Source organism: Stegodyphus dumicola, chromosome 8 (genome assembly GCF_044657685.1).
Source record: "Stegodyphus dumicola isolate Sdum_Otavi_A_Nest chromosome 8, ASM4465768v1".
Lineage (NCBI taxonomy): Eukaryota > Metazoa > Arthropoda > Arachnida > Araneae > Eresidae > Stegodyphus > Stegodyphus dumicola.
Genome location: NC_140775.1, coordinates 95,656,449 through 95,670,798, shown reverse-complemented (window position 1 = coordinate 95,670,798; position 14,350 = coordinate 95,656,449). Strand labels below are relative to the sequence as shown.

Genomic DNA, 14,350 nt, shown 5'->3' with positions numbered 1-14,350 from the left:
AGACTAACATGTATGTCGAAATACTTCCAAAACGGCAGGCAAGAATTATAAACATATTTTTTCACTTATAATGTGTTATTAATATTTGATTTACAGCTAAAGTGTCAACTTTAGTAAAAGTAAACTATACTGAGGAATAACAAAAATGGACGGCATTTACTACATCTTATTTTAGTGTAATATATGTATATAGTAAATAATTATTTCAAATGAAATATATACAACCTAATACATAAAAAGTACAAATACTACTTCAAAGCAGGCACTTATGATAGTCCAAAAATCAATGCAACAATTCAACTGTTGAGGAAAAAAAGAATGATTTTTTTTTTTTTGGAAACTCCACTGCCAAAGACATATTGTTGGTTATGATGTAGTATCCAATTTAATGCTTTTTGTTATTTATTGGAAAGTGTCACTAAAACACAGTTTTAAAATATGAAAATAAGTATAATTATTAAGATTACATAAGCGAAAATGATTTCATTAAGTTAATAAATGATTATATTTCTTCTGATTTTACTAATTACAAAAGCATGAGTGTCCTTTAAAAGAGCATTTTTTTGAGTCATTCAGCCGTATACATCATGAATGTCCCAAAAGTAGCATTCACTTTTGAAAACATCGAAGAAATGGTTAAAACAACAGCCAATTTTAGTGGTGCAAGCTAAGAAACTAAATTAACTAATTAAAAGTGGTAGATCAGATGCTACATATTAAAAATAACTCCACCTGGCATAATTCCATAATTTATGTTAGAAAGTATTTCACATTAAGCATTAGTCCTGAGAAAGATGAGATTTGTTTTATCAAAAATAAATTAAGAAAGGCCATCAATATGGAAAAAATGCTAAAACAATTATATCCAACTGTAAGATTTCTTTCAGTTATAATAATTGACTTTTATTTTTGCATATCACATTAAAACAATGTTACAGTATATTTAAGTACATAATCAGAAAATTCATGAAAAATGATTGTCATTCTGCTTTTTGCATCATTGCTAATTAATTTCATATCTGCAGAACCTTAAAAGAGAAGAAGTTTCAGAAGTATATAATTTGTAAAGCACATATAATTTTCATCTAAGTAAATCCACATCACAATATTTGTATGATTTCTGATATTCTGTTTTTGTTGTATTAAATATTTACAGTTTATTTTTCCAGTTTCAATCTTTGGATTATAATAAATGTAATACAACTTTAAAATATTTACCATTCAAATTATTAATAATACAATAATACCTCATTATATATTTCTTTGAAATACATTCTGTTTGGACACAAAAATTTTTATTTGGTATACAGCTCAAGTCTTATGGGCCACAATGGCATGTACAACACTTGTTTACCTCTTTGGAGACAATGGTACGAGTGTCTATGACGGTTAGTATGGTTGATGCTACTATTCAGTAAACTAACTTTTAGTGATCTCATATTTTTTCATGCAAGTTTTTTTGTGAATTCATTAGCAAAGAGTTTTAAGAAAGCTCATGAGAAAAGTCAAGCAACACACACACACCAAAAAAAACAAACCCCCCCCCCAAAAAAAAAACTGTTAGGATCACTATGGAGGTGAAATAAGGGATAGCTGAAAAAGTATGAAGATGGCATGCATATCCAGCACATACAGTGTAATGTACAATGTAGTAAACAAAGATGATATAGCATTGCAAAGGGGGTGAAATCAATTACTAAACTATAATCAGAAATGTTAGACACAAACTGATTTATTTATTGATCGGTATGGCAGAAAAATGTTTACATACAGTATCATGTGAAGTGTTTCATTTATATATATAGTATAGATTTCAAGTACTGCATTTGTGTTTCAGTATTAATCACCATTATAATAATAACAATGTTTCTTTTCATAAAAATATATTAAATATTTCCCTTTGTTTCTTAATAGAAAATTTCGTTTGGTATATATCCAAGGATCTGGAATGGATTAATGATGAAGTACCATTGTATTTTCTTCTAAAACAATCCAAGTAAAAACAGATCTGTTTTTCTAGACCAGATTAACAGTTCTTGAAAATCATCTCATTTAATATATCAATTCATGATAAAAAAAAAAAAGTGTTCTACACAAGTTCACATATTAGTTCTAATGATGATACCAGCCTTCAAAATCATCTTACTTAATACAACTCATGGCAAAAAGTGTTTTTTAAGTTCGAATATTATTTACAAAAATGATACACGTAGTTAGATAATCAGTTATAATCCATAGATCAATTAGTTTGATTAGAAAAATGAATGAATTTTAGCTATTTGCTTAACATTTACACACCTGTATAAAATGGCTATATTTATGCATTTATAAATAAATATATCAAATTATGAAATCTAGTTTAAAATTATACATAATAGAGTCACTTCACACTTTTTAGTTTGAATGAGGTTCATCGTATCATCTTTGTGTTTCTTGAACGATAGTCATCACATTCTTTACATCTTTTTGCAAAAGCAGAATTGATTCTTGTATCTCTTTCATTTGTTTACTTAACTTAGCCTGCTTCTGTTCTAGCTCTTCCAGAGGAGACTACAAAAAGAGAAAAGGCATATCATTCTAATTTATATAGTTTTATTTAACAAACTTTGTAAGACTTTAGTTATGATGATACAATATATTTAAAATTATAAAATAATAACAAAAGAAATTTTAAAAAATCTGAAAACTTTCAGATTTTATATTATGCCCAAAGGGGCTTTTTTTTAACATTTTGTGTGTTACCTTTATTAATCAAATATCATGTTCTTCACACTTAAAACAGAAAATTAAATTTAACAGCAATATCACAAAATAATTTAAAAAGAGCATATCTCTAGATCGGGAGTTCCCAATCTTTTTGTCCCTAAGAGCACATTCTAGAATATTTGTTGAATGGCGGACACCATTTACTTTTCCAAAGTGAATTTATAGTTGAATAGAGTTAATAATACATGCAAGATCGTAGCATAAGATCCCCCACTCCCCCCCAAAAAAGAAATCAGTCGCATTTTGCTTTATGCTGGTCACAATTTCTATTTCATTAAAAATAAAAAAACTTGTATATAGAATTTTATTGAAAACTAAAACATTTTTATAGTGATAGCACAGAGGCGGGCACAAGTTAAAGGATCGACGAGTGCCATGGTGGCCGTGAGCATAGGGTTGGGAACCCGGTTGAGAACCCTCACTACATTTAAAGGAATTAAATAATGAAGAATCTGCATTAAAAGTATGTATATTTCTCACACTGTGAAAAAACAACAGTACCTGGAGCCATCAAATTTTGAATAACATAATCCTTCACCCGAACATATGGACCAGGATGCCTAAACTTTGTTTTATTATCTGTTTTGTATCTGAATTTGTTTTATTATCTATTTCATATTTTCTAAACCTTTAACGAATTTTTGATTAATAAACTCGATGATTTCAAAGCGAGCAATAGTAACACTGCACAGAAAAAAATAGTTTAATCTCCAGCATGTGAGACTGTCTATCGGAAATTTTAAAGACATGATGTATTTAAATGTTTCATGATATTGCTGTTGAATTGAATTTTATGTGGTTTAAGCATGAAGAACGTGATATTTAACAAAGGTAAGACACAAAATCTTTTTAAAAAAAAATCTTTTTTAGATGTGACAACAAGTGTGAAAAACAATATTTACATGTTTTATAAAAAGCCTCTATATCACTTCACTGCTTGAGTTATGCTTATGCATTATATGACAAGTACCTGTTTAAGTATATTCTTTCACTGCTTACAATTATGCCCTAGAGTTTTCAAAGATTCTTTCTCTCCACCTACCCTAAGGTTTTGCAAGATAATTTTTAATCACTCAGCATACAGCTCAAAATATTCGAAAATATTTTCCTCTTAGAGCTCCTTAACAAATCTTTAGAAACATATACTATGGTTTATACATATTATTTTTATATAATAAAATTTTAATGAATTTAATGATTTATACTAAAAATGACTTATATGAATAATTTCCTATTACAGAATCTCCTCTACCTGCTATTATATTTTTCCCAGGTATTTTTTAATCAGTGTATTTTACTTTTTTGTGCATGGTCCTAAGAGTTCTAGGGAGCCCACCTGTGGCCTAGAGTAGTAGTGAGAAACTTACTATGGAGCCCTATTACAATCAATGACTTAAAGTTAACTTCAAGCAGAAATCTAATATTTGCCATGCTGAAAATCAGCATTTTTTTATTAAATCTATAAACAATGCAAACAATTGAACTTTATTTATTTTTTGTTGAGACTCCAGATTATATTTGTTTGAAAAATATCATTTAAACCACATTACCTTTGACAGTTTAGTAGAAAAGGTATGATGTATCCTAAAAAATTTCCAGTACCAGGGATAATTTTGCCATAAATTAGGATAAATAGTTTTGCTTCTGCATATGCACTTCCTTAGAACTACTGTAGGAAGAATCCTCTCAACAGTTAAAACTAATTCCACCTATTAAAACAAAAAAAATTAGAATCTGTCATCAAATATTTTATTTTTCAATGATGAAACTGTTTAAAAGAAAAGTTTGCTATACTTTATTAACTTAATTTAAACAGAATTTTAAGCCATTGTGCAAATTATACAGCAAAAGATGTGTATGTATTACATGTTCATCTTCCTCTTATTACTATTAGTATTAAAATTGAAATATTGATAAAAACTTTAATAGGAAATAACAGCAATTTCCCTCTCAGAAGGAAAAGTTTTAAGTATTAAATAAACACTAGCTTAAGAATATAATGCATTCTTAGAAACTTTTCATTTCGCATCATGTAAAAGCAAACAATTTCACTGCTATAACAAATTTTTAATGAAAGAAAAATACATAAAAACTTTATTTACTCATGTATTTCCACCCTTGCATAATTTTCTAGTTTTCCCCAGAAGGAGAAAATAATGTCTTCAGAAAATTAGCTTCTCTAAATTCTAAAATGGACTCATCCACATAATGATTGTTTTCATCATGCTAACTGGTTTGTTTGTAAACTTCGGGTGCATGGACATTGACTAAGGGAAATATCTAATGTTCATGATGGTTCTGAAGCTCGCTGCATACCGGAAGATATTCTGAATGGTGATGAAGACAATAGCAGTAGCAATGACTTGAAAGTTGCCTGCAATACCAGACCATACAGACAACAGTTTGAGCAGTATTAAATGACACGAGGCTTAGGGATGATAAGAGGTAGTGGACTACAGTGTGCAAGATTCAATATAAGGAAGTAGAAATGAAGATACATCATGAAATACTAGCAATGTTAATATTACGAGGTAAACTTCTGGAATATAGATTTCTTTTAATAAATAATATTGTGAAAATTACCACTTTCTTCTAAATAAATAAGTTGTGATAGTTACTTAGTTTATCCATATATATGTTTTATTAGTATGTTCCTACTATAACCACATTCTTTGGAGATTAAATTTATTCACACAATTTCCCCCTCTGAATATTTGAATGATAAAATTAGTAAAAATATCTAATGTGGCCAACACATGATTTCCTAGCATTTCCATGTTAAGACATCGAACCGGTGGAAGAGCAATGAGCTTTAAATAAACTATCATTTTCTGCTGGGTATTTGCACAAAAAATCTAATTTATTTATTAATTTTACAGCTCATTGTCAGTTATAAACACTAATAATTTTTATTATTCTATTCTCCCATACAATGATGATGAGATCATGTACACATACAATCTCATGCTTTGATACCTCATGATAATGAAATCATGAACACATCCATTCTCATGCTTTGATATGAAAATATTACATCAATTGTAGTATACGCTCTGGTCAAATATTGTAGTATTCTGAATTCACAAATCAAATTGATTTTAAAAACACACAATTTTTAACAGCAGCATATGTTCATTCCTGATAAAGTGTTAAATATTGCCACAGAATATTTCAGACTTTTCTCAATTTATGATATCAGCGTTCAGTTTTTTAAATAAGATGACCAATTTTTTTTTTATTTGTTATTTCAGCTCACTTATATCAACATCACTTTCTTTGCACTTATTCCACATAAAATTCAACAAAATCGCAAAATCTTTAAAATCAGCATATTGTTATGGATTTTGTATTTAGTTAGCGACTTTTTATAGAATTATCGTTAAAATTGTCTTATATTCTCGTGCAATGAAGCACGAGACATATTTTAAGAGAAAGCCATGCCGGAAAAGTAAAAATACAGGAGCACACATATTTAACAGCTATCTCGTAATTTATATTTAAATTGAATATGTAATTGACTACTGTTAGCTGCAACCATAATCTTTCCAGAAATCTCGAGAAGCAGAAATTACCAGAACTTTCTTGTCACCAATTAAAAAGCTTTAAAAAAGTCGGAGAGACACATCTAAGCTCAGTTGTTGTTTACTTAGCTGCTGTAAATATTGTTGATAAGATTAGCTTTCTCTGCACTGTGGATTGCGTTCTATTTAACGTTTTAGTAGTTTAAAGTATAGCTACTGATTATATTGCGAGATATTGTGATATTGTACAAATATCTCTGAGGAAAATTCCAGCTTTGTTATATTTCTTGCGATAATAATGAATTTTATTAACTTTTTATCGGAATTGTGCATTCAATATATTACGAACCCGTACGGACGCAACACTTTTTAGTGTCAGAAGTGGGACTGAACACCAATAACAAGAGGGATGGATGAACAATTAAGACAGCTTGTGGCTGCTTTTGCTGCATTCCAAGAAAGATGAAAGCTAGCCAAGCATCCTCTAAAGGAGAGATTAAAGCGGGACAAGAATCCGCTATAGAAGATGGAAGCTAGTCAAGAATCTGTTAAAGAGGAGATGAAAGTAAACACGTCAAGAGGACATGAAAAGAGAAGCTACCTACATAATAGGAAACAAATTTGAGGCTATGGAAAGCAGAATAGACGTTGTCGAAAATAATGGACACATTGAAGAGAGAGGGACCTCTGTCAAAGAACAAATAGAAGGGAGAGTTTCTGCTGTGGAGCAACGAATCGAAGAAAGATTCTCCCATCCAATACCAAATCGAACAATAAATTGGTGACATGATTTCTGCAGGCACCAAAGAAGCTGATACCTTGAAGAAATTCGTAGCGACGGCAAGGAGCAATACAGATGGTTTTAAATTTTTACCGATGCCTGTTCGTCGCTCTCTGAAGCTATTTACATATGATGGGAAGACCTCTTGACAAGTGGCATAGACACAATTTTCTATAGTGGCAGAAGTGAATGGATGGAATTCCCAAGCTAAGGCGCCTGTCATCTCGCTGCTTCTCTGAGAGTAGACGCTCTCAGAGAAGTGGCAGCAGCATACGTTTTTCAAACTCTTTCAGAGACTAGACCTCGAAGCTCTGTCCGGCACACTGGAGCTGCACTTTGGCGATAAGTGTTTAAAAGATTACAGTAGGCTTCAATTAAAATCCCGTCAACAGAAGCCCATGGAAACTCTGCAGGAACTTGCCACAGATGTAGAAAGGTTGTGTCACATCATCTTTCCGGAATGCCCGAGAGAAACAAATGAAATCCCGTCCCTGCAGTACTTCATCAGCATTCGGGATTCAGGAAATATACAGAAAACTCTACGAATGGCGGATGTGAAGGACTTAACACTAGATTGCCCAAGGAAGTCATTTTGACTGCTTTTTAATTTCAGTTAGAAAAACAATTATGTATATAATGACATAATTTCTTAGAATTTTGTGACTTTTTGTACAATATATAAATGCGTTTATTAATAATTATAGTTACCCCCTCTTTAATTTCTGGTATATATATATATATATATATATATATATAGGTATAACACATTATAATTGGGAAATTTTTAATAATCAAATGACTCTTATTATTGAATTGAGTAAATTTCTTATATGACCAGTTCGGCTCTGGCTCTGTATTGAAATAACAGTCTTCATTTCCCCCCCCCCCGATTACCGTCACATGATAACATACAAATACATGATAAATTGTCGTTTTGGGCGTATGCTTGATAAGTTGCAGTTTCTCAATAAGCTAAAGTAGTACTTGTTATTGGAACCTATATGCAGTGATACTTGTTCTAACAAATTGCTTATTTTATTTCTTTTGCGCCCTAAATTCATGAAAGAAATCTCGAATAGGAATGAGTTATTGGAAAGGCTAATGAACATAAGTGAAGAATGCTCCGATATAGAATCAGATGCAACACTGAACTATCATCCGAAGATAAAGCGGATTATATTCAAAGTGAAACATCTGACACTGAAGATAGCAATGAACAGTCGATCACCAATGAGGAACATTAAAGTGTCAACAATATGCCCAGGAAAAGGTGTAGGGTGCTAAATAGTTCAGACTCTGATGAAGAAACTGAAAACACCCTTCAGGAGACCGAAACAGCTGCCGATGGTACTGTGTGGTCAAAATTTGACGAAGGTGGTATTCCTGGAAGGTTACCATCTACTTGTATTTTCAAGGGAGTGAACGGACCAACAGGCTACGCAAATTTGTCAAGTACAACCTTACCACAACAACAAAACAAATAATATATGCGAAAAATATCAAAAGAATGTTTGCGAAAGATGTACACATAAACAGATTTCCACTTTCAATTCCAAAAAATGTACACATAATAATACTAAATTAACTTTTTTCCAAGTGAAGTAAATTTTTTACTGTTAATATTTATTAATAACTTGTTATATAACTGTAAATACTATAAAAGATATAAGAAATTAATTTTAAACAAATTTCTTTATACATTAGTTATTTTTTGAGAATGCTGTCGTTTTAACTGCTTTTAGGCAATATAGGTACATACTAAGTTTCAGTCTTTCTAGTGTTAAAAAGCGCTCTGGTGTACGCCATGAAATTCGAGGCAGCCCAGCAACTCGTAGCGACCGCCAAACAGTCAGAGCTGTGCAAGTCCACGAGCCAGTGGATCAAGTGATGGCTCGTTTAGATGATTTATCCAGACAAGTCAATGCTTTAATACGGAGTAGGAGTGAAAACAAACTGGCTCTAAAGTGTTGGAAATGTGGTACTGAAGGCCACATACAATGGAATCGCAGAACACCCCAGGGTAGAGAAAATAAAACAGATGATTTCACAAGAAACGTCAGTGACTTGAGGTGGAATAGGAATGAAAAGAAACCAACTCTAAAGTGATAGAACTGCAGTGTTGAAGGACATAACTGCAGAACACCCCCCCCCCCAGGGTACGGAAAATAAAAGCATTCCCCAGCAACAACGTGGGAAACGAATTAATGGCCATATCGCAGAGAGGAATCTGAACGATAATTAGAAGCCTCATTTCAAAGCGTTTCAGGTTTCTGAAATGAGTGGCGGCAATAACGGACTCTTCATCATGAGACATATCAATTCCTTGTAATATGGTGATTGTTACAGGAGCGAATGTTACCATCATTCGGAAAGATTTAGTTTAACAGTTTAAAGATGAACTCATTTGGATGATGGAAAGACCCCCATACTGCGTCTGACGATAAAATCCGCATAGATGGAAATTTATATGTAAATATAACATTTGGCAGTGCCGCCTACTATCACACAGCTTACGTAGAAGATATTACAGATCCTTGTATACCCGTATTGCACTTTCTAAGGAAATACAAGCTTTCCTTGGACTTTAAAAATAACGAACTGCATTCAGCCTCTGAGGAGATAACTATCCATCATCAGAAAGGATCCTAGCTCAGAAAGCTGTTAATATTCTTCCAGTGTTCAAAGAGAAACATGAGCTGCTTAATCCAGGCACACGAAAAATTACAACATCAACATCGGCTGATCGAGACCCGTGATGATGAAGTCAGGAAATACAGCTGGAAGACTGCGACATTAAACCCATAATTAATTTAATGGAGTCTTCAAAAAGAAAAACCTACCTGGCAAGGTGTTTCGAGCTATAGTCTCATGACAAAACAATATTAGGCTCTCTGGGGACTCGCTCCATATTTGAAACGGAATTTTGTACCTGAAATTTGAATCAGATGATGGAAAGATGGTAGCTGATACTTCCAAGATCCTGGATCCCGACGTCCTTAAAGAACTACATAACAGCCCTACAGGAAGCCACTTCGGAATAATGACTTTGCAGAGAGTTCGTAAGCACGTCTACTAGAGTAACGCAAAGAATGACGCGCAAAAGTGGTGCCAAAGTTGCGACGTCTGTGCAGGTCGGAAAGGACCGAAGAAACGCAGACGAGGCAAGCTGTAACGTTACAATGTAGCAGCACATTCTGAACGTATCGCCTTTGACCTCTGCCACAAACTGCTGATAGCAATAAATACGGTTAAAGCCAAAAAGATCGCGGAGAAAACAACGCAAGGCGAAAATATCGTGGTACAAAACATCATGGGAGAAAAGAAAGCAAAGAGAAAACATCGCAGTTCTAAAACATCATGGTACAAAATAACGTGGGCGAAAATAAATCAGTTAAAAAACTTTGCAATTTAAAAACATCGTCATTTAAAATATCGTGGTAAAAAATAAAGTACCTTCAAATCATTGCATGACGATATCGCACACATGCATTTTTCAAATTCAATACTGACATATTATGTAACTGACTTTCGTGATAACTAACAAATCGACATCCAAAAATTGATTGTAGATATCCAAAAATTTATACATGAAAATGTTAACGAAACTTAATAAACGGAATAATAATAAACGGAATAATAAACGAAAACAAACAAAATAAGCAATTTTTATAGAGGTGACATTATGAAGTTGTTTATCTTCCTTTTTCTAAGCATTTTTAGACTGTATATCGCATAAAAAAATTATCAGTAAAACTTCATAAAAGAGGTTAATTTATTAATGGCATTTGTTAAACTGTGTGAATTTAAAATTCTATTAGGTTCTATAAGTTACATTATTTTTCTTCTCATTTTCAATTTTTAAATGCTTAAGTTTCCTTATTTTTTCAGCAAACATTTATTAGTTCATTCAAAAGTATGAAATATAGAAGTAAAAGAATCGCTCTTTCCTCCTTGCGTTCCCAAATCATTATGCCAACTTGCATTTACAACTTTTAAATCCTGAAAACTCATGTGTGCGATGTTATTGTCATGCGATGATTTGTATGTACTTTAATTTTTACTATGATATTTTAAAACTGCGAAGGTTTTCAACTGCTTCATTTTCGACCACGATATTTTGCATCACAATGTTTTAAAACTGCAAACTTTTTTCTTTGCTTTCTTTTCTCCCACGACGTTTTCATCCGTGACGTTTTCGGCGGACACCACAAATACATCCTCGTTGTCATTGATTACTTCACCAAGTGGCCTGAATCATATCCTAATCCTGATCAAAAGGGCTGTCATAGTAGCAGAGGTAATGATACAGCATTTCCATACTGGATTTCCAGGTTTGGAGTGCCTCTTCAGTTACATTTTGATCAGGGAAGGAATTTTACCTCGGCTGTAATCAAAGAACTCTGCAAATTACTCGCCATTGACAAAACTCAAACGACGCTTTTACATCCCCAATCAGACGGCATGGTAGAGAGGTTCAATCGAACCATCTTTAATAAACTCTCATTGGTGGTTTCCAGAAACCAACAGGACTAACTGACTTACCCCCGTGCTGTCCATGAGCCTACCAGCTATTCCCCATCTCAGATGCTCTTCGGTCATGGCCTTCATCTGCCTTGTGATCTCTTGTTAGGTCGCCCTCTGGATGCACCTTCATCACCTGAGGAATACATACATTCAAGATCTCCAGACCAGGTTTGAAGTGATGCACAATTTTGCATGAGAGGGAGTTAACTTGGCGACGGAGAAGATGAAGACCCGATACGACACGAGAACTACTGGACATCGATTCAATGAAGGAAACAAGGTGTGGTTGTGGAATCCGTCTCGACGGAAAGGAATCTGTTTTAAACTACAGTCACCTTCTGATGGTCCTTATACAGTTCTAAACAGGCTTAACAATGTCGTGGTTCGGATCCGTAAGTCATCATACTCTAAGCCTAAAGTCGTTCATTACGACAGGCTCGCTACTATGGCCATAGTATGTAGTGTATATGGTAGTGTACGAATTGAGCTAAATTTGATCGAAGATCCCCTCCCCCTCTTATCTAATAGAAGAACAGTGCGACTTTTTCCTGTTCCCTCTTTCTAAAAACTTGAATTCCCAAGAAGATTGGGTGCTGCCATTAATGGTTCATTTTATTGAGACTGAAAGCCTCTATTTTCTTTTATCAATATTGTAAAAAATTGTGCATACAAAACAAATGTTAATTTAAAGTCTGGCGTCTGCTATAGTAAAAATGAGTTTCTTTTACACTCATTTTAAAGTTCTATGATGCTTAAAAGAATGATAAGCCAGATCCTTTTTATTCTCTGTAAGAATTAAAAACTTTCCAAGTTGTAGATTTTAGTCGCTGATATTATACATCAGTTTTGAATATTTAAATTGATAGGTTAATGACATACACAAAACTGATACATAATAAATCTATCAAATATCGGATTTGTAGCGCACCTTAAACAGATAAATATTAACAATTCTACATAAATATTATCTTTTTAGATAAATATTAACAAATCTTCTTAGATAGCAGAATGATTTTAACTTTCAAATTCACCATTTTAGGTAAACAGTTCTAATTTAATTTAAATAATTCTCTTTATTAAATCTAAAAATTGGGTTTCTTAAGTGGTTCTAAATTCACACTAATATTATTGCAGTATATTGCCGTATTAAGCTTTCCATTTTTAGTCACTGAAGTTATTTTAAGGTTATTTAACTTTCTTAATCTCTAATACACATTTAATTAATAAATTGATAATTATGAGCATCTGCAGAATTTTCATAATTAACAAAAAAAAAAAAAAAAAAAATTCAAACTCCCTTATATTCATGTCTTGGGATTTTCAGTTCCCTTTTTATCCATTCCTTTTTCACATACTGTTGCACTGTATTCAAGTTTTCATGTAAGTAGAATGTATACAGTTTGTATTGTATTTATGCCAATTTATATTTAAATGATAATTTTTACAAATTCTTGCATCATAACTCTAGTTAACAGAAGACATTTCCAACACCTTGGTAAAGCTTAATCTTCAGCATGCAGCTTATTTTCTAACCTATTTTCAGGCTGAATTATTTGTAATATTAATTATTTGAAATTATTTGTTTACAAAGATGGTCGCTAAATCACGCTAATAATATTTCTAACTGTTGTAATTTATAATGCAACACGTTCATGTGATTTATAATAGAATTCATTTCTAATTTTTTCAGCAGTATTGAAATTAATAGCATATATTGATAATTTTATACATTTAGATTGCCATTGCCTTCTTCCCTGATGCTTTTATGCTATGTTCCTAATATTTCATAATGGCATACAGATAAGTTTAACTCATTCAGCAAACATGTAAATCTCTAATTCAGCCCACTTTTGTTCTTACGAGTGCTGAATCTTCTATTTTGTTTAATATATTGTTCAGCCTAATTTCAAAAGATCTTATGATCAAGCGGAAAAGTTACTAAACATTGGTAGTTCGACCCAAGTTTCTTATCCCACTGATCCCCAGCTCTTTCTTTTTTTGTACTTATTTACTGTGTAAAAATTATTCGTAAAAATTTCAGTTCATGAAGTAAAAATATTTTTTAAATTTATTCTTTAAAAATATTGCAAAAATTTCCACCTTTACCTTAGCATATCTTTTTACAAATCCCTCTAATAAGAAAAAATAAGGGAAGAAATTAACTCGGATTCGATGACTGATATCTCGATCCAAATTATATGTAACATAAAAAGCATAGAGTTTATATGGATATCAATAAATTAAGGATTATTTCTCCATCTAATTTTCTTAACATGTTTATTCCAGAATTTTCTTTTCACAGTGTAGCGCTTAACTTTATGAGTTTTCTACAATCATTCAATTTCTGTAACTTGGTAACTTTGCATACCTTCTGAGGAGTAGTTATATTTTTAACCACTACATTTTAATTCATGTTTACTATTAGTACATTACTCACTTGTTTCACAAGTACAAATATTTATTTTATACGCAAATCTATGTAAAATAGCAATAAAACTTCAGTTATGCGGAGCTCCTGATCTAGTTTTAGATTTAGCTAGTTTTAGATTGAATGAAATTAAGCTTAATGTTACTGTTAATTAGTTTGTTATTAAATTAATTATATGTTTTTGATTAATTATATGTTCAGATATTTCCAAGTATATTACACAGACTTTTGCATCCCAATTTTTAACTTTTGGTTTAATTTTTTTTTTAAAATTTATTGAGAGGCCTGATTGATTATATTAATTTGCAGTACTGTTTATCTAATTCTTTT

General features: G+C 32.0%; 1 protein-coding gene across 4 annotated transcripts in view; it reads right to left on the bottom strand.

Moving 5' to 3' along the window:
- Positions 1-392: 392 nt before the first annotated feature.
- The window catches only part of LOC118192716 (transient receptor potential cation channel subfamily A member 1 homolog), a 122,628-nt gene continuing 108,670 nt past the window's right edge, over positions 393-14,350 (bottom strand). For 3 of the 4 annotated variants that reach the window (XM_085822133.1, XM_035363734.2, XM_035363739.2), the window contains 2 exons: positions 4,317-4,475; positions 393-2,550 (listed from right to left, as the gene is read on the bottom strand). In XM_085822133.1, the coding sequence (XP_085678259.1) occupies positions 2,419-2,550; positions 4,317-4,475 (291 nt within the window). In that variant the 3' untranslated portion in view covers positions 393-2,418. The remainder of the gene's footprint in view (positions 2,551-4,316; positions 4,476-14,350) is intronic. The other variant, XM_035363728.2, reaches the window with a different exon arrangement.